At 48.7% G+C, this 27,307-nt stretch overlaps 1 protein-coding gene across 14 annotated transcripts in view; it reads left to right on the top strand.

Moving 5' to 3' along the window:
• Positions 1 to 27,307, top strand: part of EPB41L2 (erythrocyte membrane protein band 4.1 like 2) — a 680,749-nt gene that overhangs the window by 620,096 nt on the left and 33,346 nt on the right. For all 14 annotated transcript variants that reach the window (XM_085611888.1, XM_085611891.1, XM_085611887.1 and 11 more), the window contains one exon: positions 234 to 351. In XM_085611888.1, the coding sequence (XP_085468014.1) occupies positions 234 to 344 (111 nt within the window). In that variant the 3' untranslated portion in view covers positions 345 to 351. The remainder of the gene's footprint in view (positions 1 to 233; positions 352 to 27,307) is intronic.

Here is a 27,307-nt window from a genome sequence, read left to right as displayed (position 1 = left end):
TCTTATTTTTTATTATTATCTTTGAATAACACTTAAGTTAGTAGTATCAGGGGGATTAGCTTAGATCAGAAAAATTCCCCATGATTGATATGGAACAGAAGTAGACATTCTAAGTTAAACTGCACAAGGCTGAGTTTGGAATCTCTGAAGCTCCAATGCCAATTGCTTGTTGATCCTGTTTTGGGGTGTTTGGTTAGTTGACTGATGTGTGCACTGTATGATTTTGTTCACAGGCTCTAGCACAGGCAATTAAAGAAGCCAAAGAGATGCACCCTGACATGTCTGTCACACGCGTTGTGGTACATAAGGAAACTGAAGTCACTGATGATGGGGAAGAAGCCTGAGTGCAAGGTAAAGAACATGAATGTAACAGAGCAAATAGAGAAAGCAGTTTAGCAATTTGGAATGTTAGCAGTTTTGGTTGTTGCAGTGGGCATGTCATGGATTACTCTGAACTCAGTGGTTTTACCTGTAAGTTGAAATTGGAAACCAATCTCTCTTAGGGCTATATTTCCTATGAATGATTGTTCACTGCTTCCAATTAATCCCAATGGTCATGCATCACAATCAAGCTCATTTGAATACAGGAAATCGTCAAGCTGATCTACGTTAGACTCTTTACTTCCACAGCAACCGTTTAACAACATATTGAGCATATTTGGTTAAAATGTAGGTTTTTCTATGTTAATATATGGAGTATGGCTGTATGCACTGAAAATAGATTACACAAGCAATATTTCCAGTTACCAGATTGTGAGCATATAGTGTCACATATAATTATTAAATTCTCTTTTGCTTGGGGTTCATGGATGTACCAGTAGTTCTTTCTTCTTGGGAAGCCATGGAAGGCAAACATAAATATACTCTATACCAGGGGTGCCCAGCATAGGTGCACGAGGGCTAGGTAATTGCCTGATTTTCTAGATTACTTCTGGCAGCATATATTAGTTCCATAGAGCTTCACTGTATGCAGATCTTTCATACGTGGTTGTTCTAAATCTGTGACATTGATCCAACCCTTTTAAATCTACAAAATGCACTTCAGCTTCACCTCAAGTTGGAGGAACACTGTCCTTCGTGTTTGTTTTTCCTGGTAGATACTCAAGAGATTTTCTATATAGAAGTTCTCAATAAAGAAATTCAGACTAAATTAGAATGTAATCATAAGCCATAGTTTGCTCTGACCTGTCCCATCTACTCATAGCCTGGTCACAAAGCCACCGCAACCCCAAATTATTCCTCCATACAATATTTTTATGCCCCCACCAAAACACATACACAACATTCTGTCCTAAGTCTCAACTGTCAAACCAATATCCTCCCTGTTTGTATTGTCAAATCCCACATTTCTTAAAGTGGTAGTATAAGGGTATACGTTGAGTTGGTAGCTGTTCCCTGGGAATGGGTAAACCTTGATTTTGTTATTTTGCGCATATCGGTGGAAAAGGATCTGACTAATAATAAAAAAAATACAATGTTCTTTAGTACACATGGGGACTAGAAGCAATATTGCAAAGAATAGAGCCAAAACTGTTAACTCAGAATATCGATCCGTGGAGGCAAGGAATAGACCAGTGTATGGGTATCGAAAATGCCAATCATGGGGGAAGGGGCTGTCTCAGAGAGGGGAAAGATGAACCATGTAGAAGCAGTGGGTGTTGCAACTGTACTGCAGAGTAAGACAGCCATACAACATGGCATGGAATTGCTTACAGCGGCTACAGAGGAAGTGAATGTTTCCGCTTGGGGATGCTAGACTGCAGTGAAGTTCCTGGGATGCGGGGGTTGCGGTAGAATCCAGCATGGGGAATGACCAATGGATGATGTTTGAGGAAAGAGTCATCTTAAGGCATTAGCAACTATACAGGTCAACCACATCCAAGGGGACCCTGTGAGTGGATCATTTCTGAATTTCACAGCTTTACATTCCCAGTCTCGCCAGCCTTAATTAACCTTTGAGCTCGCAAGCAGTTGGCAATTAATTTTAAAAATGTATCTTTTTATTCCTCTCTTCAGATCACATTACTGGTTGTTCAACCAACCATTCTCTCTACCTCTCTCTCTCTTTACCTCTCTTTCTCTACCTCTCTCTCTCTTTCCCTATCTACATCCCTATGTACCTAGCCCATTTCTCTATGTTGCAACTTTCTCCAGGTCAACTGTGTCTACCTCATCTCACCCTCAAAATACCTCTCTTCCATCTATCTTAACGTCTCTTTCACAATCTCACCTCTCTACTAATTTCAGTGCCTACCTCTACATATCTACCAAGCTCTACCTCAACTCGTTCTACCTCACGCCACATTGTACCTTGCTGCTATTCCATCTCACCTCTGTGTGTGTCTCTTCTTTTTTTTTTTTTTTTTTTTTTTTTTTTTTTTTTTTGAAAACCTTTATTTCGAAATTCAGGACACAGCTATTCAGCCGACAGCCCGAAGGTTCGGCAGCATTGCAGGTTAGATACAGTAATGTGTCCCCGATACAGTACGATGAGTAATGCAAAGGTCCAATTTTAAGTAAACACAGAAAAAGCACACAACAAACCCCAGCAAGGCAGAAACATTGAAATCCCATGGCGAGAGCCTCCAGGGGAGGCAGGACCCCACTCATCTACTAAGTATAAGACTGTGTGCGGAGGAAGAAGGGGAACAGCAGAGGCCCAGAACAGTTACCAAAACCAAACTGTGCTGGAAGATAGGTCAGGGGGAAAGCTGTTCCTCGGGAGGTTCCAGTTCCGGGGCAAGACATATTCCCCCCCCCTGTATTGGTTCCACCGCCCCCAGATGGCATGCCACTTCCGGGGGCGACCTCTAGAGCAGTAGACCGTCTTCTCCCTAAACATGCTCCAATCCATGTTCTCCTTCCACGCGGTCAGTGTAGGGGGTCCCGAGGAGCCCCATAATCGCGCGATATCCCTTTTTGCTACCATGTTACCCAGAGTCACCCATTGGGTCTGCGCCTCATCGAGATCAGTGGGCCCCCAGACGTTCAGGAGGCAGCACCGCGCCTCCGGCTGTACCACAATGCCCGTCACCTCCCCCATAACTGCATGGACTCTCCTCCAGAACTCCACAATGACGCCACATTCCCAGATGATGTGCAGGAAAGTACCCACCATACCACATCCCCTTCTACACAGGCCGTCCTCCGAGAATCCCATGTGGACCAGCCTTGGCCCCGTAACATACACCCGGTGCAGTATTTTAAGCTGCACCAGCCTCAGACGCGACGGGATCGCAACCTCCTTAGGCGAAGAAACCGCTGACTGCCAGTCCTCGTTATCCAACTCGAGGCCATCCCTGGTCCACTGTTCTCTCAGCCCCAATAGCAAGTCTGCCCGGACGTTTATCAACTTCTTATATATGAGCGAAATCGTGCTCTCGGGCATATGACCATCAAGGACTCGGTCCTCAAGGGGAGAGGACTCCGGCACCTTCTCACCCTCCACAAGGACTGATCGGAGGGCGTGACGCAGCTGGATATACCTAAAATACTCAGAAGGCCCTAGCTCAAACTCAGTCTGCAACTCCTCGAAGGACTTTACCCTCCCCTTATGCAGCACATCTCCTACCTTGGATATACCTATCAGGTCCCACTTATCAAAGCCCTTCGTGTGCCAGAGTCTTCCCAACCTTTCCGATTCAAACAATGGGGTAGCGAGGGTGAGCCTATCCTTCCAGCCCAGCGAGTCGGTCGCCATCTTCCATACGCGCACCGCCACACCTGTGGGCCCCGTGAGGGACGAGTCTAGGGACCGCGAATACAACGCCCTGTAGTAGTTGCCTCCGCGCAGCAGCCACCTATCCATGGCATACCCAGGGCTAAGGGCAGGGCCGTAAAACCCATGGTTGATCGCGCTCAGCTGCGTGGCCCAATAGTACCGTCGGATGTCTGGGAGCGCAATGCCCCCATCGTACCATGGGAGCGTCAACTTTGAAATAGCTATTCGCGGCCGCCCATCCCACAGCAACGTCCTTTGGAGGCCTTCGACCTCCCGAAAGTATTTGGCCGGTACCCAGTCCAAGGTGTTCTGGAGGGCGTAGAGGAAGCGGGGAAGGGACATCATTTTGAACAGGGCCGCACGCCCAACAAGGGAGAGCGGCAGCCTCCGCCAACCTTCAACATCTCGCCTCAAGCGTGCCAAGGGGGGGAGTAGGTTCCTCTCATAGCGCACAACAGGATCCATGGATATAAAAATCCCCAAATACACAAAACCTTGCTGGGCAACCTGTATCGGACATGTTCTAGGGATCGGTGGGACCTCGCCACTAAGAACGTACAAGTACGATTTGCCCCAATTAATCACAAGCCCCGAGTTCCTACCGAACGATGCGAGTACGTCACAGACCACTATAAGTGACTTCTTCGGTGAGGCAAGATACAACAGGATATCGTCGGCATAAAGCGAAATACGATCCTCGTGATCAGGCGACCACCTAAGGCCCCGTATATCCGGGTGCCAACGTATCCACGCAGCCAACGGTTCAAGGGCGAGGGCGAACAACAGAGGCGACAGGGGGCAGCCCTGCCGAGTACCCCTACCAAGCTGAAACGGAGTAGATGCCCGACCATTCACCACAACATTCGCTAGTGGCCCCTCGTACAGCAACCGGACCCAACTCACAAACCCGCGACCGAAACCAAACTTGGCCAGCACGGCCCATAAGTATGCCCACTCCACCGTGTCAAAGGCCATCGTGGCATCAAGAGATGCCACAACAGCCGGTTCACGCAGCGTGCCCGCCCTGGCGATGACGCCATGAAGACGCCTAAGGTTCAATGCTGTGTTTCGGTGCGGGATAAAGCCAGATTGATCCGGGTGGACCAGATCGCCAAGTACCCTAATCAGACGGGTAGCCAGGAGTTTGGCCAGAATTTTCGGCTCAGCGTTGAGGAGTGAAATGGGCCGATAGGAGGCGCATCTATCTCGGGGTTTACCCTCTTTGTGTATGACCACGATCGAAGCCAGCCGCTGATCCAACGGAAGGATCCCATCTCCCCGCGCCTCCAAAAGCATGGCGCGCAGGTGAGGGGCGACCCTATCCGGGAACAGTTTGTACAGATCGATCGGCAGTCCGTTCGGTCCAGAGGCCTTACCCGAATTCAACGCGCAAATCGCCCCCGCCACCTCATCGACCGTGATGTCGCCATCCAAATCTTCCCTATCTATGTCAGAGAGGCAGGGCAACTCGATATCACGGAGGAGATCAGTCGAGTCTTCGGGCGGCCTGTCCGACACAGAGGAATAAACCCTATGAAAATACTCCGCGAAACACTCCACAATCCCCTCAGGTTCCACAATCGCCTCTCCCCCCTCTCCAATCAACTCTGGCACCACCCTATTGACCCGTTGCTTCCTGTCCAGCCACGCCAGGAGTTTCCCTGCCTTATCTCCAACATCATACAGACGGCCCTGTTGTTCCCTGCTAAGGGTCTTGGCGGCTTCCGTCACCAGGTCCCTATACTCCGCCTGCTTCAAGCAAAGCTCATGCAATGAGGACTCTGTGACCTCCTCCTCCATATCCCCCTCAAGGGCCGCAATCTCCTCCTCCACTTGCCGCACTTCGCAATCCCTCCGATTCTTGGCAGTCACCACCAGGGAGAGGGCCTCCCCCCGAAGCACGGTCTTAAAAGCTTCCCACAGCGAGATCGCCGAGTCCACGGTTCCCAGATTGTCCTTAAAGTAATTATCTACCTTCTTTACCAGGGCACTGCGCATCTTGGGGTCTCGGAAATACCATGGGTTAATGGGGGCCATCCTCCCTCCCGACCGAGATCCAGCCGGATCCACACTGGCGAGTGATCAGAGATACCACGTGCCATGTGCCTCGCCTCGGATATCAACGAGGCATGTGCGGCCAGAGTGAGCAGGTAGTCAATCCTGGAGAGGCTACCATGCGCCCCGGAGTGAAACGTGTATTGACTCTGTGTGGGGTGCCGGAGCCTCCAGCAGTCTATCAGGCCAAATGTGTCCAGGAGGTCTGGAAGCCATTTCTGAGCCCCCCCTGTGTCCCTGGGCGGGTATCTATCCAGCAGTCCGGAGCCCACAGCGTTGAAATCCCCTCCCACTACCAGCATGCCCCCCGGGAGAGTCAGCAAAGCCCTGCCCAATTCAGCAAATGTGGCGGCCTGCAGGGCCGGCGGGACATAAACCGAAACCAAAACCAAAGTCCTTCCTTCCCACCGCCCCGCCACCGCCACAAACCTCCCCTATCGTCAACAATGGTGGAGTCCACCTCAAAAGGCAGTGATGCTCTAACGAGGATGCCCACACCCCTGGACCCAGAAGAGAATCCCGAGTGTGCAATGAATTTATACCCCTTCCTATTTAGGGCATAGCACGTATTGCCTATGAGATGCGTCTCCTGCAGCAGTACAACGTCTGGCATTGAGCGTTTCAGAAATTGCAAAACAATCCCCCTCTTAATGCGATCCCCCAAACCATTAACATTCCAGCTTATAACACTTAGGCCTCTACCCCCCATCCTCAAACGGAAAGAGGCCCACCCCCCACCCGAGGCGCCACCATGGAACAACCCTGAGGATAATCATCATGCCTTGCAGAAATAAACCCCCCAACAACAAATTCAAACTCCCCATAACTCCCCCCACCCTGCACCCCTGCTGCAGCTTAAAAAGCCCCCCCAACTTGCAGTGTGCCTGTCGCCCTACAAAAACAAAAAATCTACAAAAAGTACCCCAAGGGAGGAAAAGAGCACCCCTCGTCCTCCCGCAACCCTCCACAGTTACTGCACACTGTTCAAATCTTCAAATATGGTCAAATCAAGTCAGGCCGGCTGTGAGATATCAGCCCTGTCCATCCCGGCCACTGTCTCCATGCTCAGCTGTGTCGTCCCCGGTCCGTCGCCGGGGCAAAGCGTCCAGCCATTCGTCGGCCATAACAGGAGAGTCAAAAAAGAATGTCCGATCTTCATGCACCACCCGTAGTCTGGCGGGGAAAAGCATGGCATATTTTAGGTCCCGTTCCCGAAGTCTTCGCTTCACCCCCAGGAAGCTCTGTCTCTGTCTCTGCACCTGCTGGGTGAAGTCCGGATAAAAATTCACCAACGCATTCTGGAAGGGGACTGGGCCCGTCACCCTCGAAGCTTGCAGGATAGCGTCCCGATCTCGAAAATGAAAGAGCCGGGCGACAATCGGCCGCGGCGGGGCACCCGCCTTGGGCCGTCCGCCCGGCACTCTATGGGCCCTTTCCACCGCAAAAAACTTTCCAAGGCCCTTAGGCTTCAGATGATTGAGGACCAAATCTTCCACCAGCAGGTCCACCGAAGCCTCATCCGAGGACTCCGGGACCCCGATGACGCGCACGTTGTTGCGCCTGGACCGGCTCTCGAAGTCCTCCAGCCGGCGGGCGGCGAGGTCACTCTCGGCCCTCAGCTTCCGGACCTCGTTCTGCAGATCCGCAACCTCATCAGTGAGGCCCGTGGTCTTGTGGTCCAGGTCCTTAACGCGTTCGTTTGTCTTGCCCAGGTCCGAGCGGATCAAGTTGACATCCACCAGGATGGCATCCACCTTATGCGCCAGGGCCTCGAATTGCCTCCCCATCGAGGTCTGCATCCCATCAAGCGCGCCCATGACATCCTGCAGGGAGAGCTCCGGTGTCCCAGGCGAGTCCTCCTTCTGGGCATCCGGCGCCTGGCTCGATCCACTCGGCGATGTCTTCAGGAGGGCGTAGCGGTCCATACTGTTGACTTGGGAATACGTTCCCCGCCTGGTTGACTTAGTCTTCAGCCGATCACCTTCTGCCTTGCCCGACATAATGGACTCCAGGCAGTCCAATGCAGTGAAGACCGTCCCCTCTCAGAGAGAGGTATAAAGAGTGAGCAGGTCCGCCTTGTTCTGCCAAAATAGCCCACCGAGCGTCCCCGGGGTTATAAAGCCACCCAGAGCACTACAGTGTCCGGGCAGACAAAGGAAACGAAACCGAAAGTGAAAGAGCGAGGGCCTCCGTCCGACAGTTCACACCTCACCAGGCCGTTGTTGATCAACTAGGAGTCGGGCATCCTGCCAACTCCAGCCCCTGGCATCTCCGGGAGTTAGGCCGCAATCTTACGCCAGTCATAAGTCCGGTTCCCGATGGGCGATCCGACCGCAGGCAGCATCAATCGCCTCCCTGGCAACTCAGCAACACGGTGCCATGCATACCATCAGGATTGGAGACAGGATAGTCGACGGAGGGCGCGAGGGTCTCGGGAGCTCTAAGCTCACGCGGCCATCTTGGTCAAGCGCTAGGCTCCTCCCCGTGTGTGTCTCTTCTTAATATGCTCTCCCCTCTATCAGCACTCTCTCTAACTCAAAACTCCTTACCTCATTTCTCTCTACCTATTTTAACTCCAATTCATTTCTCTCTAACTTACGTTTATCACTAAGCTCATCACTCTACCCCCACCACTCTCACATTGCCTACCCTCTCAATGTACCTCACCTATCTTTCATTACCTCACCTCTCCACCTCCTTCAACTTGCTTATTGGCTTACTCCTTTCTTATTACCTCTCTTTCTCGTTCTTTGCCTCTTTTTCAACCTTTGAAACCTTCTCTCATTTTTACTTGTTCGCCATTTCAGCTCATCCTCTTTACATCACCCCTCTCTGTCTAGCTCGTTATACATCTCTCTACCTCATTTTCAGCTGAATCTCATCCTCTCTCACTACCTTTTTATCAGCCTCAACCTCTATCTACTTTACTCTCATCTCCACATCACCTCTTTTATCAATACCTCATCTGTCTTTCTGTCCTTCAGTCTTTTTTTTCTACCTTTTTCTCTGTCTCACTATTCTCTTTATCTGATCAGTCTTTCCATACCTCTGTGGTTCGTCCCTCTTGCCACCCCACTAATGGCTGTAACTTTCATCTCTTTACACTTTACTTGTCTGCATCCAACTCTCTCTTTTGCCTCTAATTTACCTCATTCTACTTTAGTCCTCTCTCTGCCTCACCCCTCAGTTTTCACAACCTCCTTCCTACTCTTCTTTCTCGCTGTCTCTCACTCAATCAGTTATTTATAAAGCTTGAAAAATCACCCTTGAGGGTCTCAAGGCCCTGGAGTTGCTAGCTGCTGCTTGGTGATTGATTCATTAGAATAACCAGGTTTTGAGTCCCGTCCTGAATTGTTGCACTCTACATCCTTACCTATCTCTATAAATCTATTTCTCTCATTAATGCTTCCTCTTTCTGCCTCTCTGTATCTGTAGTTTTGGTTACCCCAGTTATCTAATTTCCTTATCATTGTCTCCCTTCTTCCCCTCTCTCAGTATTCCATTCTTTTTATTGTTGCCCTGGCCTCCTGTCTCTCCCTTCCCACTTCTCTTACTTATCTGAGTCAGAGGTCACCGTCTAACCGCAAAATTGCACACATAAATAAAGGAGAGGCGGGATATGCCATGGTAAGAGCATTCAGGAAAAAATCTGATGGAATGATGAAAATCCTTGTATCAGGGATTTGATTTTCACTGTTGCAGCGAGAGTACCCGTATTTGGCATCTAACGGCACAATTTGAAGTGGGATTTGCATAAATCGTATTTTAATATTATACTATATTACATTAAATATCCAACCAAAAACTCTTAACATGTACTACTTAGTGTGAGAGGAACAGACCAGGCCAGACCCTGAATTCCGTGTACAATGTTGCAAGACAAATTACATTCATGTGGAAAAATAAATAGCTTTATAAATTCTTTTCAAGCTTTGCTTTGGTACTGTTTGGTCGAAGAACAACAGGCAGCTTGAGCCCCCTGCTGTTTATGCATTGCACTTTTAAAAGTTTAATGAACAAGTCACTTACCTTTGGTAACGCTGTATCTGGCAGAGACAGGATCCAACTGCAGATTCCTTACTTTAGAGTCCTCCCCCAGGCGTGAGACTGGATCTGGAAACATTTTCCACAGCATGTTCGTGCATCTGACGAGGGCGCCGCATGACTCCATGTCGACATCACTACGCAATGTGACGTCAACAGAGTCCATAAAGCCCCCCGTCAATGTCCGTTTCTTCCGTATCTATTTTCTGAGCTCAAACTGTGGCGCCACATATAGAAACTGCCTATTGAAACTGTGCTAAAATGATAGACACCATTGTGTCAAAAAAGCACTAAATATAATACAGTATTTTTATATAATAGTGAAAACATGGAGATGAAAGAGGAGCTGGTCTTAATAAACTCTGAGTTCAGTATGTGAAGTCTCATAACTAAAGTATAGAGACCAAGAGGACAGTTCGCAGAGCAGGGAGGATGGCAGGGAGGTAAAGAATCTGCGGCTAGATCCTGTCTCTACCAGATACAGTATTGCCGAAGGTAAGTAGCTTGTTCATCTGATAGAGACATCTAGTCACAGATTCCTTACTTTGGAATCAAATGCCAAAGCATACCTTCCCCGGAGGTCTAGAACCAGAGAAAAAGACGACGAAGTCACCAGACCTGATAATAGCAACTAGGGGCATAGAAGCAGTCATATCCCTAGAGAAATATAACAAAGATCGCCACGATATTTCCTCGAAATACAATGACATAGGAGTAATTAAATAAATCACCACCTATGTATAGACAAGATAAAATATTACGTTTAGAAGAAAAGTAAAGCTGAATAATCAGCCAGACAATGCCGACATAATAGTATGGAAACCATAAAGGCCAGCATACCATGTAGGAAAGCAGCAGCCATCAAAAACGTCAACGTAATGCAAATTGCCCGAGACAGCATTAGGAGGCAGTAAAGTATAGAGTTGAATAAGATATACAGTATGAAAAAGAAACTTTGACTCTTAACGAAACCCAATGTTAGTACATAATCTTAAGATATGAATAGAGACCCATCTACAGATGATATATCACCCATACTGAAACTGGGGAATTAGAAAAGATTCCATAATTAAATAATCAAAGCGATCTATAAAGGAAACATACATATGTATATGCCATTTAGGGACTACTGTTCACAACTGCAAACCGAACTACAACAACTAGAATCGGGTAAACAATGAAAAGATTTGTCCCTTAGAAGAGCAACAATTCAGTAAGAAAAGGGTAAAAGCCATATACAAAAAGTAGAAGCTATGAGGCAAGCGCCTAGTTCCCTCATGGCGACGTGTAGAAATACCTTCAGAGAGAAGAAAATGTACATTATTAGAAAGAAATCTCAGTAATAACGCAAAGCGCTCTAACTACTAGAAATTAGAAAAGAGTATTAAGCAACCTTCATAAGAGAAGCAATAGAAACAACGGAGAAGACATCCTTTCCTGGAGACCAATAATAACATGATATAATCCCAGAAAATAAACAATTCTGACCAAGGAATATGTACAAAACCAATCATGTCTAAAAGACAGAACCTGAAGAGCAAAGCACAAAGGGCCTCATTATGATGTCAGTCGGAAAGCATTCCTACTGACTCCTTGCCGGAATCGGTTCCGACCAACCTGGGTTCGGCAAGACCGACCGACCGATTACCATGTTTCTGGACACCGTTCGGTCGGACTCACAATAACTTCAATGGGAGCCTGTGTTCCTACTGACAACACAGGCTCCCATTAAAAAAAAGGGGGTGTTTGTGGAATATCGTGCACCCAGTCGCAGGCACCCCATGGTGCCTGCCACACTGTGCATGATTGTAAAGAGGGATCCCATGGGCACCCACCACAAGCCCCAACCAGAGGCCTCTGGGACGGGTATGCTCAGACGTGAGTCCCGTGCTCTCCATGCCACTGGAATCAAGCTATCCTGGCTGAAGAGGGGTGAAACCCCGAAACCGGTCCTAGGATGCTTGATTCCAGTCCTGGGAGGACCTGGCTTGGCAGTTCGGGATGGACTGTTCCCATGAGGCACAGGGTCAAGATTGATTTGCATATGGCTGGGTTCAAACTGGAATGGCATGGTGAGCAAAAAAAAACGATGGATTTAGGCCAAGATCTCTGTACTGGGGTGAATGTATGATATTGTTCTGCATTCTGTCCATCCACTGTTGTTTTTGCTCTGGGTGAAGGGGGCAGGCTACAGGCCTTCAAAGTACGTTTCCGACACCCTTTTCGTGTCGGACAGACCCATTTGGAAAGGCTGTCTGAATCAGGCATCGTAATACGTCTGTCGGAAACGCGGCCCGTAAAGCTGTACGATTCAGCTCCGACTGACTCAGAGTCTCAGAATGCGGGTCGTAACTGAGTCAGAAAGACCGAATGGTTACCTTCTAATGTAATCAATCAGTCGGAAATATTTAAGAATCGGTTGGAAACGTGGGTTCCGACGCAGGTTAGGAAAATCCGAATGCTGTTCGTAGCCTTTCTGACTGACATCAGAATCAGGCCCGAAGGGATTGAAGACTCTCAAGAAGGTAATCTTGTGGCTAACAATGGTCATATATACTGATACTCCCATGGAGGTTCAAATAACAAAAACACCCAACAAGGGGTACAAAACTTCATGAATGTATATCGTAAGCCAGATAACTAACCCGACTCAGAAGGTGAAACTCAGTACCCCCCAAACAAGGGTCCAATAGTGCACAAGCTGAGAATTCCAACTCAGCATATATACACTTAGAAATGCTGACATAGCATACAAAAAGTACTCCACCTAGAGTACAGACACTTACCATGAAGGTATCCTCTCTTGACCACTTCTGCAGATGATAGCAAACTGCAAGACCTGTATATCCGGTATCAATAAAAAAACGAACGCAAATAAACAACTGATAAACAGTCTACGACAGAGCTGAAGGAGAAGGGCATGACTTGTGCACCAAACAGTAATAGTAACCCAAAAAAGCCACATATTGTGAAATATAATGTAAGAACACAAGTGTCCTGGAGGATAAATGCTCTACTATAATCCTAACTGACCAGAGTAAGGGTCAAGCAAAAATGTGGAAAGAATCTCAAGGTTAGTGAAACAACCATACGCTCCTGCAGTAAGCAGAAACACCAAACTGGTTGCAAGTTGAAGAATACAGACTGCAAGCCAGGTATGAATATACACTTCCTTCTACACAAGTTAGAAGGAAAGAAAAAAAAAAGCAGATCCTAGAAAGGCATGTCTAAGTATCTTTATCACACTGTGCAGCTCTCAGTTGTCACTAAGCTGAATCAGCATGCACACCAAACAAATGTATACCATCAAACAGCATATCTTTCAGGCTGTTCTGTACAGGCTCTGAAAACCCAGACTGACTCAGCCAAACATATCTGCGCAGTGCAACTGACTGAGCCATAGCTCTACCCATGGAATCAGTGGCGTCCATAACACATTTTATGGTGAATTTTGCCACCTCCTGGCCATTATGCACGAACTGTAGCAGTTCATTCTGGCTTCCTCGGGGAGAGAGGGTAGCAAACTCTCCACTGAGTCCCATAACGCATGGGAAAACTGCAAAGAATACAGGTAGTATTCAAAGACCTTAATGCCGCACTAGCTGAAGCGAAAATATTCCTCCCACAAGTTTCCAGCCATCTAGACCCAGTGGTTGATGGAACCAGAGGGAGTACATTTGGGTCCGCTGAGACTGTAGCTAGTTGTACAACCAGACCTTTTGTGGAGTGATGTTTCAAGAGACAGTCAGGGTACCTAGGGGTGGGCCAATGGGATATAGCTCGGTATAACAGCATTCTCTTTACCCGCCTTGCCCAAGCCCCTAACAATATGTTGGGCGAGGCACAATATAAGGAAGTAAGGGCTTCACTCACATTTTACCCTGGTGAAGAACATCCACCAAGGGGTCTTTGGACAATTTCACATGGGGGAGCTAGCAATGTAAGAGAACAGCTGCCCTCCTTTATACCTAAGCATGAGAGGAACTCACCTCTGTTGCCATACCAGGTGGAGAAAGCAAAGCTGGAACTGGGGAGGACTGAAGACAACTAGTCTCATCCAGGTTAGTCAGCCAGTTTGTCTCAAAGGAAGGATGGACAGTATTGTCCAAAGTGTATTGACACTCTTTAGTGTCCCATTCACCTTCCAAGCTGTATGGTGGCAGATGGAGCATTGTCTAAAGCAGACGGCTCCATCGAAGCGGTGCGGCTACATGTCAGCGTCGGGAGGAATACTTGGTGCGGCATCGATTGGCACTGTCAACGTGACAGGCTAACTTCACGGCAAAGATGAAGACCCCAAAGGGCCGTACACCGGCACCGTCTCAAATCTAATACAGATTCATAGGGACAGACTAGCACCAAGGGCGATCCTGCCAGCGAGGGTCCAGTAAGGGCACCTCCCACCTCTATGGGGCTCGAACGCGCACTAGAGGGGAATTGAGGCCTTTTGTGTTTAGAGTTTCTTTGTAGCAGATTTAAAGACTGGTTTGATTTAATCTATAGGAAGCACAAAGCATGCAACACAATTCTGCTGTCTCGTGCGGACCTTTACTTAACCAATTGGCACTCCCTGGCCACTTTTCTTAATAAATCAAAAGGAGTGTTTTTTCCCCCTCAGATGAGTAGTCCTTTGGGCTTCGCTTCTTGCTCGATTGATTACCATACTCCCTCACTGAATGGTACTTTTTTTCCAGATTGCTCCCTCTCTACATATTCACCTAGTCCTGATGAAGACCCACTATTGAGTCTGGAACTGGTCCCCCCACTCTCACCCCCTATTGCTTAGTCAACACATGTAGAAGGAGTCTGAGGTTACAGTATTTACGTGTTGGGCAATGGTAAGCTTGTGGTCCATGAACACTCCTAGATTTTTTTCCTTCTCTACCGGGAAGGGGGGGTGGGGGGGGGGGGGGGGCATTGCCAGTTAGTTAAGCCAGTGGGCCGAGGACAATAATGAGTGCTGATTACCAAGCAGGATCACTTCTGTATTTTCAGTTAAGTTTTAGGGAGTTAGTGTTCATCCAGTTTTTAATGGCTCCCATACGGTCCTGAAATCTTCCTGCTATGGTATAGACTTAAGTCATAAAGGAGATGACTATTTGAGTGTCGTCAGCGAGGGAAGTTAGTTCAAAGCGTAAGGATCTGATGAGGTCAGCCAGTGGTGTAACATAAACATTGAACAATATTGGGCTCACTGATGAGCCTTGCTGGACCCCACAAGGTAGCCTGAAAGGTTGTGAAACAAACTGATCTACCTGAAAGAGACAATTAGTTCTTGATTCGTCACCTTAGAATTACCCTCAGGCATCAGACTGGATCCGGAGAATATTTTCATCAGCAGTACCCCTGAGTGTCGATAGGTGGCGTCAGTCGACTCTGAGTTCGTCACTGGGGTCGTGGTCGCTAGAATGACATTGCAGCATCTTTTTAGACACCGTCCTCGCACGCTGACGTCAGTTCCTTCTTTGCGCCAGCCAGTGCAGATCCGGAGAGAGCGGTACGTAGAGTCACTTTTTGACTCAGTTTTTGCGACTTTTGTCAACACACTTTTTTGAGTCATTTGACTCCGGGTGCAGGGGATGTCATGTCGGACCAGCTTCATGGCTTGCGACTCCTATCACTGACCCGCATCTCGTGTGCCTTTGGTGCTTGGATCGCAACCACAACCCAAAGTCGTGCTCCGAACTCCAGATAATGAACCCAAAGTCTTTGCTGGAGCGGTCCCGAAAGCTTCTCGAGGCCTGGCAGTCCGCTCCGTGCCCTTTGAGGTCCCGGTCGAGAAGGAGGTCTCATGACCGGTCGCAGAGCCACCACCACCACCACTCGTCATCGAAGTCTTAGTCTTCGGGTAAGTCGAAGCACAAGAAGAAGACGAAGAAGCATCGCTTCGTCTCTCTTCGCGTTCTCCCCTTCCGTCGGCCGACGCCGGGAGCGGAAGGTAGTCATCTGGCCCGCCTGCGGTGCCTGTTGGGTCGACTCTGGCCTTCCCTCCCTTTCCGGGGGCCGGAGCGACCCCTGCCCAGCTTCGCAACTTTTATGAAGCCTTACATTCCATCTTGGGCTGCCCCAATCCGCTGGCGCGTCCTTGGGTCAGGTTGACTCTTTGATGCCGGCAGCTTGAAGTCCAGCGCCGCAAAGCCCCCAAGGATCCAGGCCTGGATCCAGATCGGCGCCGGTCGACCTTGTGACACCTCCGGCGCCGAATCCAGTGATGACACCTCCGCCGACGCCGGTTGTGTCCCCAGCTGACGTCGACCCCAGCCTCCCCCTCGATGTAGACACAGCCGTACCGACTTCTGGACCGGTGCCGACCAGTACTTTTGACACTCCTTTTCTCTGCTGGTGTTTCCTATCGCTCTGAGTGGATACCAGAGGAGGGTGAGGAGGACTGGGATGGCTCTGTTTACCCTCTAGCAGACCAGTTAGAGGAGCAGAACTGGAATGAGGAGATGGGTGATGCAAGTGGTCTAGACACCTCCCCAGACCTTTGCATGCACTCTTCCCCCTGCTGTGGCTATGGAGGAGGGTGCATCTTACGCAGTGGTGTTGCATAGGGCGGCCGAGGCCTTAAACCTCAAGCTCCCATTTTCCTCTCTCACTACCCCACCCCTGACAGCTTGGTAGTTCAAGCTTCGACTTCCAAGGGTGCATTCCCTAACACACCACCTGATAGAAATCCAAGAATCTGGACCACCTTAGGAAGATGTTTTCTTCCTCCACCTTGGGACTGCAGTCGGTGAACACTGCATGTCTCTTGGGCTGTTACTCCCACTTCGGTGTGGGACATGGTTGCTGTCATAATGCCCGGAGGAGGTCCTGGTCGTGCTCTCCCGTGCAGTTGCTGAAGGGAGAGACACCGGCAAGTTTGCCGACTCACTAGGCAGGACAATGTCCACATCGGAAGCCCTTAGATTCTATGCCTGGTTGACGTCTACTGGCTTTTCAGGTGATGTCCAAGCTACCCTTTTGGACATGCCCTTTGATGGCTGTCGCTTGTTTGGTGACATGGCGGACAACACGCTTGAGCAATTTAAGGACTCTAGGGCTACGGCCAGGTCCTTGGGCCTCGCATCCACCTCACGCCCAGCGCAGTCTGTCTTTCGCGGCTTTCATGGCTACGGAAGCGGTGCCCTATCATATCCTGCCCAGAGCCACAGGCCTGCGCAAGCTGTTGAGCCTCTGCACGGCCGGGGACGTGGGACCCACAGTTGTGGGTCTGGGGGCCAGCGGGCAGCCTCCAAGCCCTCCTAGTCCAACCTTTCATGGCCACCTTTTGCCAGTGGGTGGCAGGATTCGCCATCACCTCCCCCACTGGCTCAACATCCCGTCGGACAGGTGGGTTTTGCAAATATTCCGAAGGGGCTACTCCCTCCCCTTCGAGACTACCCCTCCATCCATGCCACCTCAGACCCATCGCCTGTTGGAGGATCACTTGGCCCTACTCCAACAGGATGTTACGGCTCTCTTGGCCAAGGGAGCCATCGAGCGAGTAATTGCCCCAGAAGTAGGTTGTGGTTTTTATTCTCACTACTTTCTGGTGCCCAAGAAGGACAAGGCCTGCGTCCTATCTTGGATCTCCAGAACGTCAACCCCTTCCTCCGGAAGGAGAAGTTCAAAATGTGGACACTGGCTCAGGTCCTGTCTGCTCTCGACCCTGAAGACTGGATGGTAGCGTTGGACTTGCAGGACGCTCATTTTCACATCCCCGTCCTGCCGGCTCATCGGCTTTACCGACGGTTCACAGTAGGCCACGAGCACTTTCAGTTTACTGTGCTCCCCTTCGGCCTTACCAACGCCCCTCGGGTGTTCACGAAAATGATGGCGGTGGTCGCAGCTCATCTGCGCAAATCAGGTGTTCCAGTCTTCCCCCTATCTCGAGGACTGGCTGTTGAAGGCGGGCTGGTCCCAGGATGTCATCTCCCACCTCCAGACTAAGGCCGACCTCCATTCGCTGGAGTTCATCATCAATGTGCCCAAGTCACACCTGATTCCCTTTCAGAAGCTCATTTTCATCGGAGCGGTTCTGGACACAGCGCCGTTTTGGGCTTATCCTCCCGAGCAGCGAGTCCAGGTTATTCAGGCTACGATTCCAATCTTTCAACATCTATCCCGGGTTTCAGTCAGAATGACCCTGAGGCACCCTGCTGGTGGACTATGCCAGATGGTATATGCAGGCTCTGCAGTGGGACCTAAAGATCCAGTGGACACAGCATATGGGGAATCTTTCCGATTGCTTCCAGATCTCGGAGGGCACTGCACGTGATTTGCAGCGGTGGCTAACAAACCGGGGATGGGTCAACTTCAGATCCCTCTCCCTTCCCCAACCTGAGTTCACAGTGGTGACAAATGCATCACTTCTGGGGTGGGCGGCCACCTGGTAGAGGCGGAGATCAGAGGCCTCTGGTCTCCGGCAGAGTCCGGGCTCCACATCAACCTTCTGGATCTTCAAGTGATTTGTCTTGCACTAAAGGCATTCCTTCCCTCGGTCAGGAGAAGAGTAGTTAGTGCAAGTGGTCACGGACAACACCACCGCCATGTGGTACTGCAAGAAACAGGGTGGGGTGGGGTCATAGACCCTATGTCAAGAGGCTCTCCGCCTTTGGACATGGCTGGAACATCGGGGCATATCTCTGGTGGTTCATCACCTGGCAGGTTCTCTGAACGTCAGGGCGGACAAACTCAACCGCAGGTGCATGATTGATCATGAATGGCATCTTCACTCGGAGGTGGTGCAAGATCTCTTTCAACAGTGGGGAGAGCCTTGTTTAGATCTAGATGCCACCGAAGAGAACTCGCAATGTCAGCAGTTCTGTGCATTGGAATTTCCAAAGCGGCACTCGCTAGGCAACGCTTTTCGTCACAAGTGGAGTTGCCATCTTTTATACGCCTTTCCAGCTTTACCACTTATGCCCAGTATGCTGAAGAAGATCAAGCGCGACCGGGCCCAAGTCTTTCTTGTGGTCCCGGATTGGGCACGAAGAGTCTGGTATCCCGAGGTAATACACACGGCCCCGATCCTCCGATCAGACTACCTCTTCGGGAGGATCTTCTGTTGCAGCAGCAGGGGAGGGTCCTCCACCTGAACCTGTCCAGTCTCCACCTCCTTGTGTGGAGACTGAGCGGCGACAGTTGACAGCTTTCGACCTTCCTCCCGAAGTCTGTAATGTTATCTTGGCAGCCAGGTGTCCATCCATCAAAATGCCTGTAGATGAAACAAGTTTGTGGCATGATCCCCTTTCTGCCCCCCTTTCAGAGGTTGTCCTCTTCAGTCTTTTCTTTAACCCAGCAGGGCTCTGCTCTGGGCACTCTCAAAGGCCATCTTTCAGCCATTCCGGCCTTCCTTCGACTGCCTGACCAGCCTTCTGTTTTCAAGTCCCCTATTGTAAATAGCTACCTTAGGGGCATTACTCCCTTGTTTCCTCCAACCCGTTTCGTAATGCCCCAGTGGGACTTGAATCTGGTTCTCACTTATCTTATGTGTGCTCCTTTCGAGCCGCTACATGACTGTCCTCTCAGACTTCTGACCCATAAAACTGCCTTTCTGGTTGCCATCACCTCTGCTCGCAGGATGAGAGAGCTTCAAGCCCTTTCCTCTAAACCTCCTTTCCAGGCTGTTCATCCGGACAAAGTTGTCCTTCGCACTAGGCCTTCTTTCCTTCCCAAAGGGGTTACCTCTTTCCACACAGGACAGACCATCACTTTGCCAAGCTACTTCCCGCCTCCGCATCCTTATAAAGAGGAAGAGAGGCTCCATTGTCTGGATCCAAAACGTGTGCTTTCGTTCTATCTAGATCGCACAAAACAATTCCAGGTGGATGACCAGCTCTTTGTTGGTTATGTAGGCGCCAAGAAAGGTCGGGCCGTGCACAAACAAACCATCTCCCAAGGGTCATTCTTTGCATCAAAATCTGCTATTCCTTAGCGAAAAGGAACCTCCAGTGGGGTTGCGTGCCCATTCCATCAGGGCAATGGCAGCCACTACTGCTTTTGGACGTGGAGTCCTCCTTCTTGACATATGCCAGGCAGCTTCGAGGGCTTTACTGCACACGTTTACCAAACACTACTGCCTGGACAGCCAAGTCCAGAGAGACTGCTTCTTCGGCCGTTCAGTTCTCCAGGACTTTCTGGTGTGAACTTGGTTTGCAAACCTACCTACAGGGTTGGTATTGCTGGGGTATCTATTCTAAGGTGAGGAATCCATAACTGTCTGTTTCAGATGAACAAGTTACTTACCTTCTGTAACAATATATCTGTAAGAGACATAGATTAGTTATGGATTCCTCACCGCCCCACCCATCCTCCCCGTACTGCGAACTGACTTCTAGGGTAAGGGATTCCCTTTCAGGGCCCTAGTTTTTGTGCACCAGTGCTCAGTGAGTTGAACAACGCCACCTATCAATGCGCAGGGGTACTGCTGAGGAAACAATTCTCCTGATCCAGTCAGATGCCTGAGGATAATTCTAAGGTGAGGAATCCATAACTAATCTATGTCTCTTACAGATATATCGTTACCGAAGGTAAGTAACTTGTTCAATGCTACCAGCTGCTGTCCATCAGAGCGGAAGGATCTAAGCAGGGAAAGAGACAGGCCCTTCTATTCCAATGTATTGAAGGCAGTTGACCAACAATGTGTGGTCGACCGTATCGAAGGCCACAGAGAAGTCTAGTAGAATGAGTGCTGCAGCTCCTCACTAGTCTAGAGTGGCCCTCACCTCTTCCGTGGTTTTGATTAGAACAATTTCTGTGCTGTGTCCACTTCTGAAGCTGGATGGAGTCAGATCCAGGAGCTTGTTGTTCTGTATGAACAGAGCCAACTTGGTTAATGGCTTTTTCTATTATTTTGGCTAGGAGAGGGAGGGGTGATATAGGCCAATAGCTATTTGGGTCGGTCTGATTCAGATGTTTTTTTTTTTAGGAGAGAGAGTATCGAAGCTGTCTTCCACTGCTTGGGGAAGTTCCCTGATTTAAACATCATGTTGAATATGATTGACAATGGTCTACTGCTATTCTTATTACTTCAGGAGGACAGGGGTTTAACAAGGACTCGGATTTAGCTGAATGAATTTGCTTCATGATCTCTTCTTATCTAGTAGGAGAGAATTCTTTAAGTGTGGCCTGGGTGACCCATAGGATATCAATATTGTTAGTTACAGGGGATGTTGCTTTCGTTAGATTAAATTTGTTATATATGACTTCTGCTTTCTCTAAGAAGTTGTCGAGAGAGTTGCATAAAGCTTAACTGCTGTTTATTAGACGTTTCAGGGTGGCAGAGGTTAGTATAGATACTACTTGAAAAAGTTCTTTAGTTGAGTTATTGGCCATGTTGATTTTTTAAGTATAGTAGAGCGACTTTTCTTTGATTTGGAGAGATTTGTAATCATTTAAGCATTGTTTGCATTTTCTCTTTCCACTTCACTGTATTCCTTTCGCCACTTTTTTTCTTGTCTTCTGCAGCATTGTCTTTGAATTCTGAGGCTGTCCGAGAACCATGGGGCAGTGGACTTGTTTTGGTGGGGGTGGGAGATTTTCTCTGGGACCAACAGCGAGGTCGCTACTTTTAGACACTTTGAAAAGGTAAGGGTGTCTTGATCTAGGTCTTCTGTGTGGGTGGGCTTGGATTGGGCTAAAATGCTGGTGAATTATTACTTGTGGATTTTGTTCCAGGCCAGAGTCTTATGATTGCTGGGTAAGGGTTTTTCTGAGAGCTTCTGTGGTACCTTGAGCTGGAACATGACCGCATGATGGTCTGTCCATGTTGGGAGCAGTGAGCCTCTAATGGCTATGTGGTAGTTGTTGGTTTTAAATCCCATTGAGTGTGTCCCCGACAGAATGAGTCGGACACTTGACGATTTGAGTGATGCCAAAATTGTCCATTGTCTCTGTTAGAGCTTCCGTATCTGGATAGGAGGCGGCTTCTAGTTGGAAGTTGAAGTCTCCTTGAACAGTGAGATCTTTAGCATAGAGACTTGCTCCCAGTAGGAAGCTAAAAGATGCCGCAAACTTTTTCTTGGACCGAGGTTTGGGGGCCATAATACCAGTCCATTAAAGGATTTAGCCTTGAGAGTTCTGTATTAAAAAGGAGAGCCTCCCAATCTGTGGAGGAGGCAGATTTGGAGATGGCCTTAAGGTTATTATGATGAATAATGGCTATACCGGCACCCCCCACCAGCCACACGGTTGAGAGGTTGGTCCAGTTTCTAGATAGTCCTTGGGAGGTAATGCAAGCACCAAATCTAGGCCTGAGCCGGGATCGGCCCAGGTCTCGGTAATGAATGCCATGTCTATCTGGTGGTTGTCAACAAAACCTGCAAATTCTAGTATGTGTGATAAGCAGCGCAGAGGGAATTTGTGGCTTTTCTTTCATAGAACATTGGGGGCTTGCAATCCTCTCTTTACTGACCAGCATGTTTTGGACCATTATTTGAGCTCTGCATTCCCAGCACAAGGTACTGGTGGGAAGAGGGAAGGCGCAGGTATCCGTGCAGGCACAGGTCTTACCTTTGTTGTTTAGGGCGAGAAGCTGATTCCTTTCATAGTGTGTCCTCCACACCGGCTGGGGTGACAAACCAGCAGGGGGGCGTCCCTCTGCACGGATGAGCGCAGACAGGCTTGTCTTTGATGGGCCTGCGATGGTTTAATATTTCCCCATACAAGGGGGGCGTGTCTCCGGGCTAGCGCTTTTCAGCAAGTGTTAGAGAAAACCGTTTGGCTGCTAAAAGGACTTAGTAAAACTATTGGGCAGCGAAAATCAGGACCAGGGTCCAGCTACCCGGCATGCACTTATAAGCTCGCCTATAAGGGCAAAGCTACTGGTAAATCAAAATAAGCAAATCAATCGCAAGAAAGGTTAAACAGTAAAACGATAAAAATTGGGAATTAGCCGTTCCAAGATGGCGCCTGTTGTTGTGGAGTCAGGTACCTCCAAAAATGTAGCATTGATTTTGCTCGCTAGGAAGGAAAAACAGGTGAAGGCGGCAGTTTCAGACCTATCTCAACAGAGCTGAGCAGACGTGAAGGACTGGGTTATTCTTAAGACCCAGCGGTGCCAGGGAACAACACCTGAAACCTTCGTGGGTTACCTGTTCTGGCGTACTAAACACAGAGACACGGGACACTTCCAGCGACGTCAGAGATCAGCGTTTATTTACTGCAGGGATACAGAGGTCACAAGAAGTACACAACGTGTAGGTTCTCGGAGACTGCTTCAAATTCGTAGAAGTGGGTCGGTCCTTTTATACAGGTTTTTGCCATAGCGCAGTATGGCGAACAAAGGTTACAACTCAGTTCCCACAATAAACTTCAAAAGGGTCGCGTTCATGTCTCAGGAGGCCGGAACATAATTACGACAGTCTTGCCGGTTCCCAACTGTAAAAACATATTTCCTCCGCAATAAACACATTCCATCCTAACCATAAACACATTAAGAGGAAGGACGAAAAACAGATGCAAGGAAAGGACAAGGATGCACAACAGGTTAGAAAAGAGTGTTGGGGGCAATAAAGGAAACTTGATAGAGGGGTCAAAGACCTCATGTCTAATGTATGCATGGCTGAAACAATAGACCGGCGCGGCAAGATGAGCCTCGAGCGGGGCCATCTGCCTTAGTCGTGTCGTTTCCCTCATCGTAAAAGTCACCTCAAAGAAACACGTGTCCTTCGTGTAAGCTTGAGAGTCCCAGGGTCACGGAGCGGACAAGAAGCCCGTTCGCTGGCTACCTGAGGGCAAGAAACAAAATGGATGCTGTATCTAAAATGGAACCCGAGGGTCCAGATGAACGAACCCAAAAATGAGACGAACCATACGTGGCTGCATAGCGAAACTGCGTACACCCATTATACTCGTCATTTGCGGTTCGTAGATACCAAACTCATCCATATTCGTTACCACTCAAAACTGCGGTCCCGTGTCATACGGAACCTCAGACCCTCCTTTTGCCCTCATGTAGGCAAGCACTAGTCAAGATCTGAATCTATGTCAATATTCATCAGATCGTTCAGCTGCTGCTGGAACATCACCCTATTCATCAATGTCTCCTTGGTAACAGATGGCCGCCTTATACACGTCGCAGCACATAGGCCACATAAGGCAGGACCACACTGTACACAAAGACAACACGTGAACAGAAACGTTACAACAGCCCCTACGATCATTAGAATCTTCCAACCCCAGGTTGACATTAGGCCCCACAACCATCCTAGGAGCGTCCAATTACCTTCGTCCACGTGTATGGACTCGGAAATCTTGTGCAACTTCGAGATGGCTTGGTATACAGTTGGAGCATTGTCAGGAATAAAAATGCAACAACTCGAATGGATAATTTTACACACACCCCCTCTATCTGCAAGAACAACGTCTAGAACCATACGGTTCTGCAACGTCATGAGTCTATCCGCCTGTAGTTCAGCTGTTAGATTACCAAGGGCATTTGCAGTAATATTAGCAGTCGACTCAACTACACGGGTCAACTGTCTTAGGTTCCTGCTATTAACCATAGGTCCCCAAAACGGCAAGAAACCTTTAAAGAAGTCTCCTGCTTCTTGACCAGCAGTGTCCTCTTTGCTAATAACGCCTCTCACGACTCTAGTTCTGTGGTAGTCTGAAGCAACTGTGAAAGTCGGAGGTAAAAGATTCGCAATATAACAGGTACCCGAGAAGTCGCGGGGTAACCATGTATATGCGCGTTCATAACATACAAAATAGGTGCCCTTAGCAGTCAGAAAAACAGGAGAGGAGAGCATGGGTAGAACATACGTATCAGTGCAAGCACTGTTCCCAAGTTGTGCTCTCGGATTTCGACCCAAACCTTTCAAGCAGAAATTACCAAGGTGCGGTACAATCCATATCGGGGACGAGCTCTTAAGCTGTCTATCACCCACTGACGTACTATACTCAGTCTCACTCAGATCCTTATAGGCCTGCACTTCTTCATCTGGAATGAGTGATGCATCAAAAACATCTCTATCCAGATCTGCTATGGCTATCGCCAAAGGCTTGTGGTACGGCCCAGGACCAAAATTGACAGACCGTGGCTCTCGACTAGGGTAGGAATCTAGTGCACTACGGAACATAGTTTGGAATGCTCGAGCTGAACCCTGGGAGCTGTAGGGAAGGACCAAATACGGAATACCCCTATCCATAGTGTGTGGCATTAAACCACATACCCAACAATTGGTAGTATTCACCACCAACTGATGCTGATGTAGAAGTTGAACAAAGGAATTATTCATGAATTCCGCACGTCTAACCTGCTCATGCTGAGGCAAAGGATGAAAGGAATGTGGGGAGACAGTGGTGAGGGAACTTAGGTTAGGAGAAAAGGTAGGCGAAACAGAAGGCAAGAACAACGATACTCCAAAATACACTCCACCCACCAATAGCATAGATAAAGTCAGAAACAGTAGAAACACCTGAAACAAAAAACATTTTGTTCGTACAACCCTCCATAAATCTAATCTCTGTGCCGACACCCTTTCTTCTTCCAACAGCTTAGAGAATGCCATCCTCTACAAACCGTCCGTGACGTACTTGACGCACTTCGTCCTGAATAGCGATTATCAATCCCCAGGAGTTCCCAGAGATCGACAAAAGTAACCGACCTAGCGTCAGAAACCTGCTAAACAGAAAGAAGTACCCGCACGGCCCTACGGTAACCCGGATGGAGAGGTTTCCTCGAAACTTTCAAATTTATTACAAATCTCTTAGCAGTGGAAAGGCACATAAAAACTCAAAAAGAAAGGATGTAATTGTCCATAATATTCGTAACGTCAAAAACCACCGTACTATTAATTTTTATTAGTCCTTGAACGAAGAAAGTATCGATTTCTTCCAGGTCGAGTTTGCTCTACAAACAATTGTTCAGCTGGCGCAACAGGATTCGATGAAGTGGACGACGAGTCAGACCTTGGGTTTTCTGCTACTGATGACTCCACATATGGGTTTGGCAACGACGAATCCTCATCCACAAGTTGAGCGTCACTAAACGGCACAAAGTGCAAAGGAGTCTCAGTTTCTGTGGCCGAAATCCCAGTCCTCACCCAACCGTCAGTTGGTAAAGGGATCGGTACCTTCTTTGTGTGGCTGGCATGGACCCAGTTTTTCCGGCCCTCCAGTCGAACCGCTGTCCTCGTCGTCAACAAAACTTGAAAGGGTCCAACGAATCTTGGCTCCAAGTTACGTTTCCGACCAAAATTTCGGGTAACCACCCAGTCCCCTGGCCGGAGCTGGTGTCCAGAACCCTCTGTCTGCGCCGGTAGAGCTTCAAAGACCTGTTGATGGATTAACCGTAGTTTAGTGGTCAAATCATGCAGATAATCAATCAACATTGGATACTCAAGACTATCAAAAGCCCTAGGCCTCGGGACTCCCCAAATATTCGCAGGGCGACCGAACACAATCTCATATGGGCTAAGCCCTACTCGAGAGTGTACGGTTGCTCTGGTCGATAGGAGAGCCAGAGGCAAGGCATCAGGCCATGACAGACCAGTCGTAGCTTGAATCTTAGCGAGTTTCAGCTTTAGGGTACCATTGTACCCTTCAACCAAACCCGCTGCCTGAGGATGATTAGCACTGTGGAATTTCTGCCGAATTCCAAGGCCCTTACACACACTCTGCATCACACTTCCCACAAACTCGCTTCCATTATCCGACCACACAATCCGTGGCATTCCGTACCTAGGAAAGTATTCCTTCAGCAGGATTTTTGCTGTGGACAGGGCAGTATTATCCTTAAGAGGATAGGCCTCAATCCATCTGGAGAACGCGCAAACCACAACCAAAACGTACTTCAGGTTATTGCATCTCTCCATATGGATAAAATCCAACTGGATAACCTCAAAGGGACAAGCAGGAGGAGCGAAATGACCAGGCGGAGTGGGGGTACCTTTTCCGGGATTGTGCATCAAACACACCATACAATTCTTAACCACTCTTTCGGCACACTTAGCAATACCCTCATTCCTCCATACAGGGGACAAGAACTTACATATTCCTTTCGCACTAATATGTGACAACCCATAAGCCATCGTCACAACAGCTAATACATACGCATCTGGTAACATCCACCTCTGACATTCCGTCAGGTCAACCCAACATCCATGCACATCCAATTTTCCTGTACTTTCTTCCCACTTGGTCTTTTCAGCTTCAGTAGCTTCGTTCTGAATTGCTTTCACACTCTCAACAGTATTCTCACACATACCAGTCTCCGTCGGCCACCTCACTGGACTCGTGGCATACATTCGAGTCGCAAGATTCTTAGCCGTTTCCTTAGCAATCTCATCCGCAAACGCATTACCACGACCAACACCATCCGTCACTTTCCGATGTGCACTACATTTAACGATCGCCACTTGTTTAGGCAATGTAAGTGCATCCAAAAGATCATTCACAAGCTGCCCGTGTTGGATCTTCGTACCATGCGATGTCATAAATCCTCTTTCTCTCCACAACCTTCCAAAATTATGCGCAACACCAAACGCGTACTGACTG

The sequence above is a fragment of the Triturus cristatus genome, chromosome 6 (genome assembly GCF_964204655.1).
Source record: "Triturus cristatus chromosome 6, aTriCri1.1, whole genome shotgun sequence".
Lineage (NCBI taxonomy): Eukaryota > Metazoa > Chordata > Amphibia > Caudata > Salamandridae > Triturus > Triturus cristatus.
The sequence above is the reverse complement of the archived record's forward strand: the minus strand, read 5'-3'. Positions and strand labels throughout refer to the sequence as shown.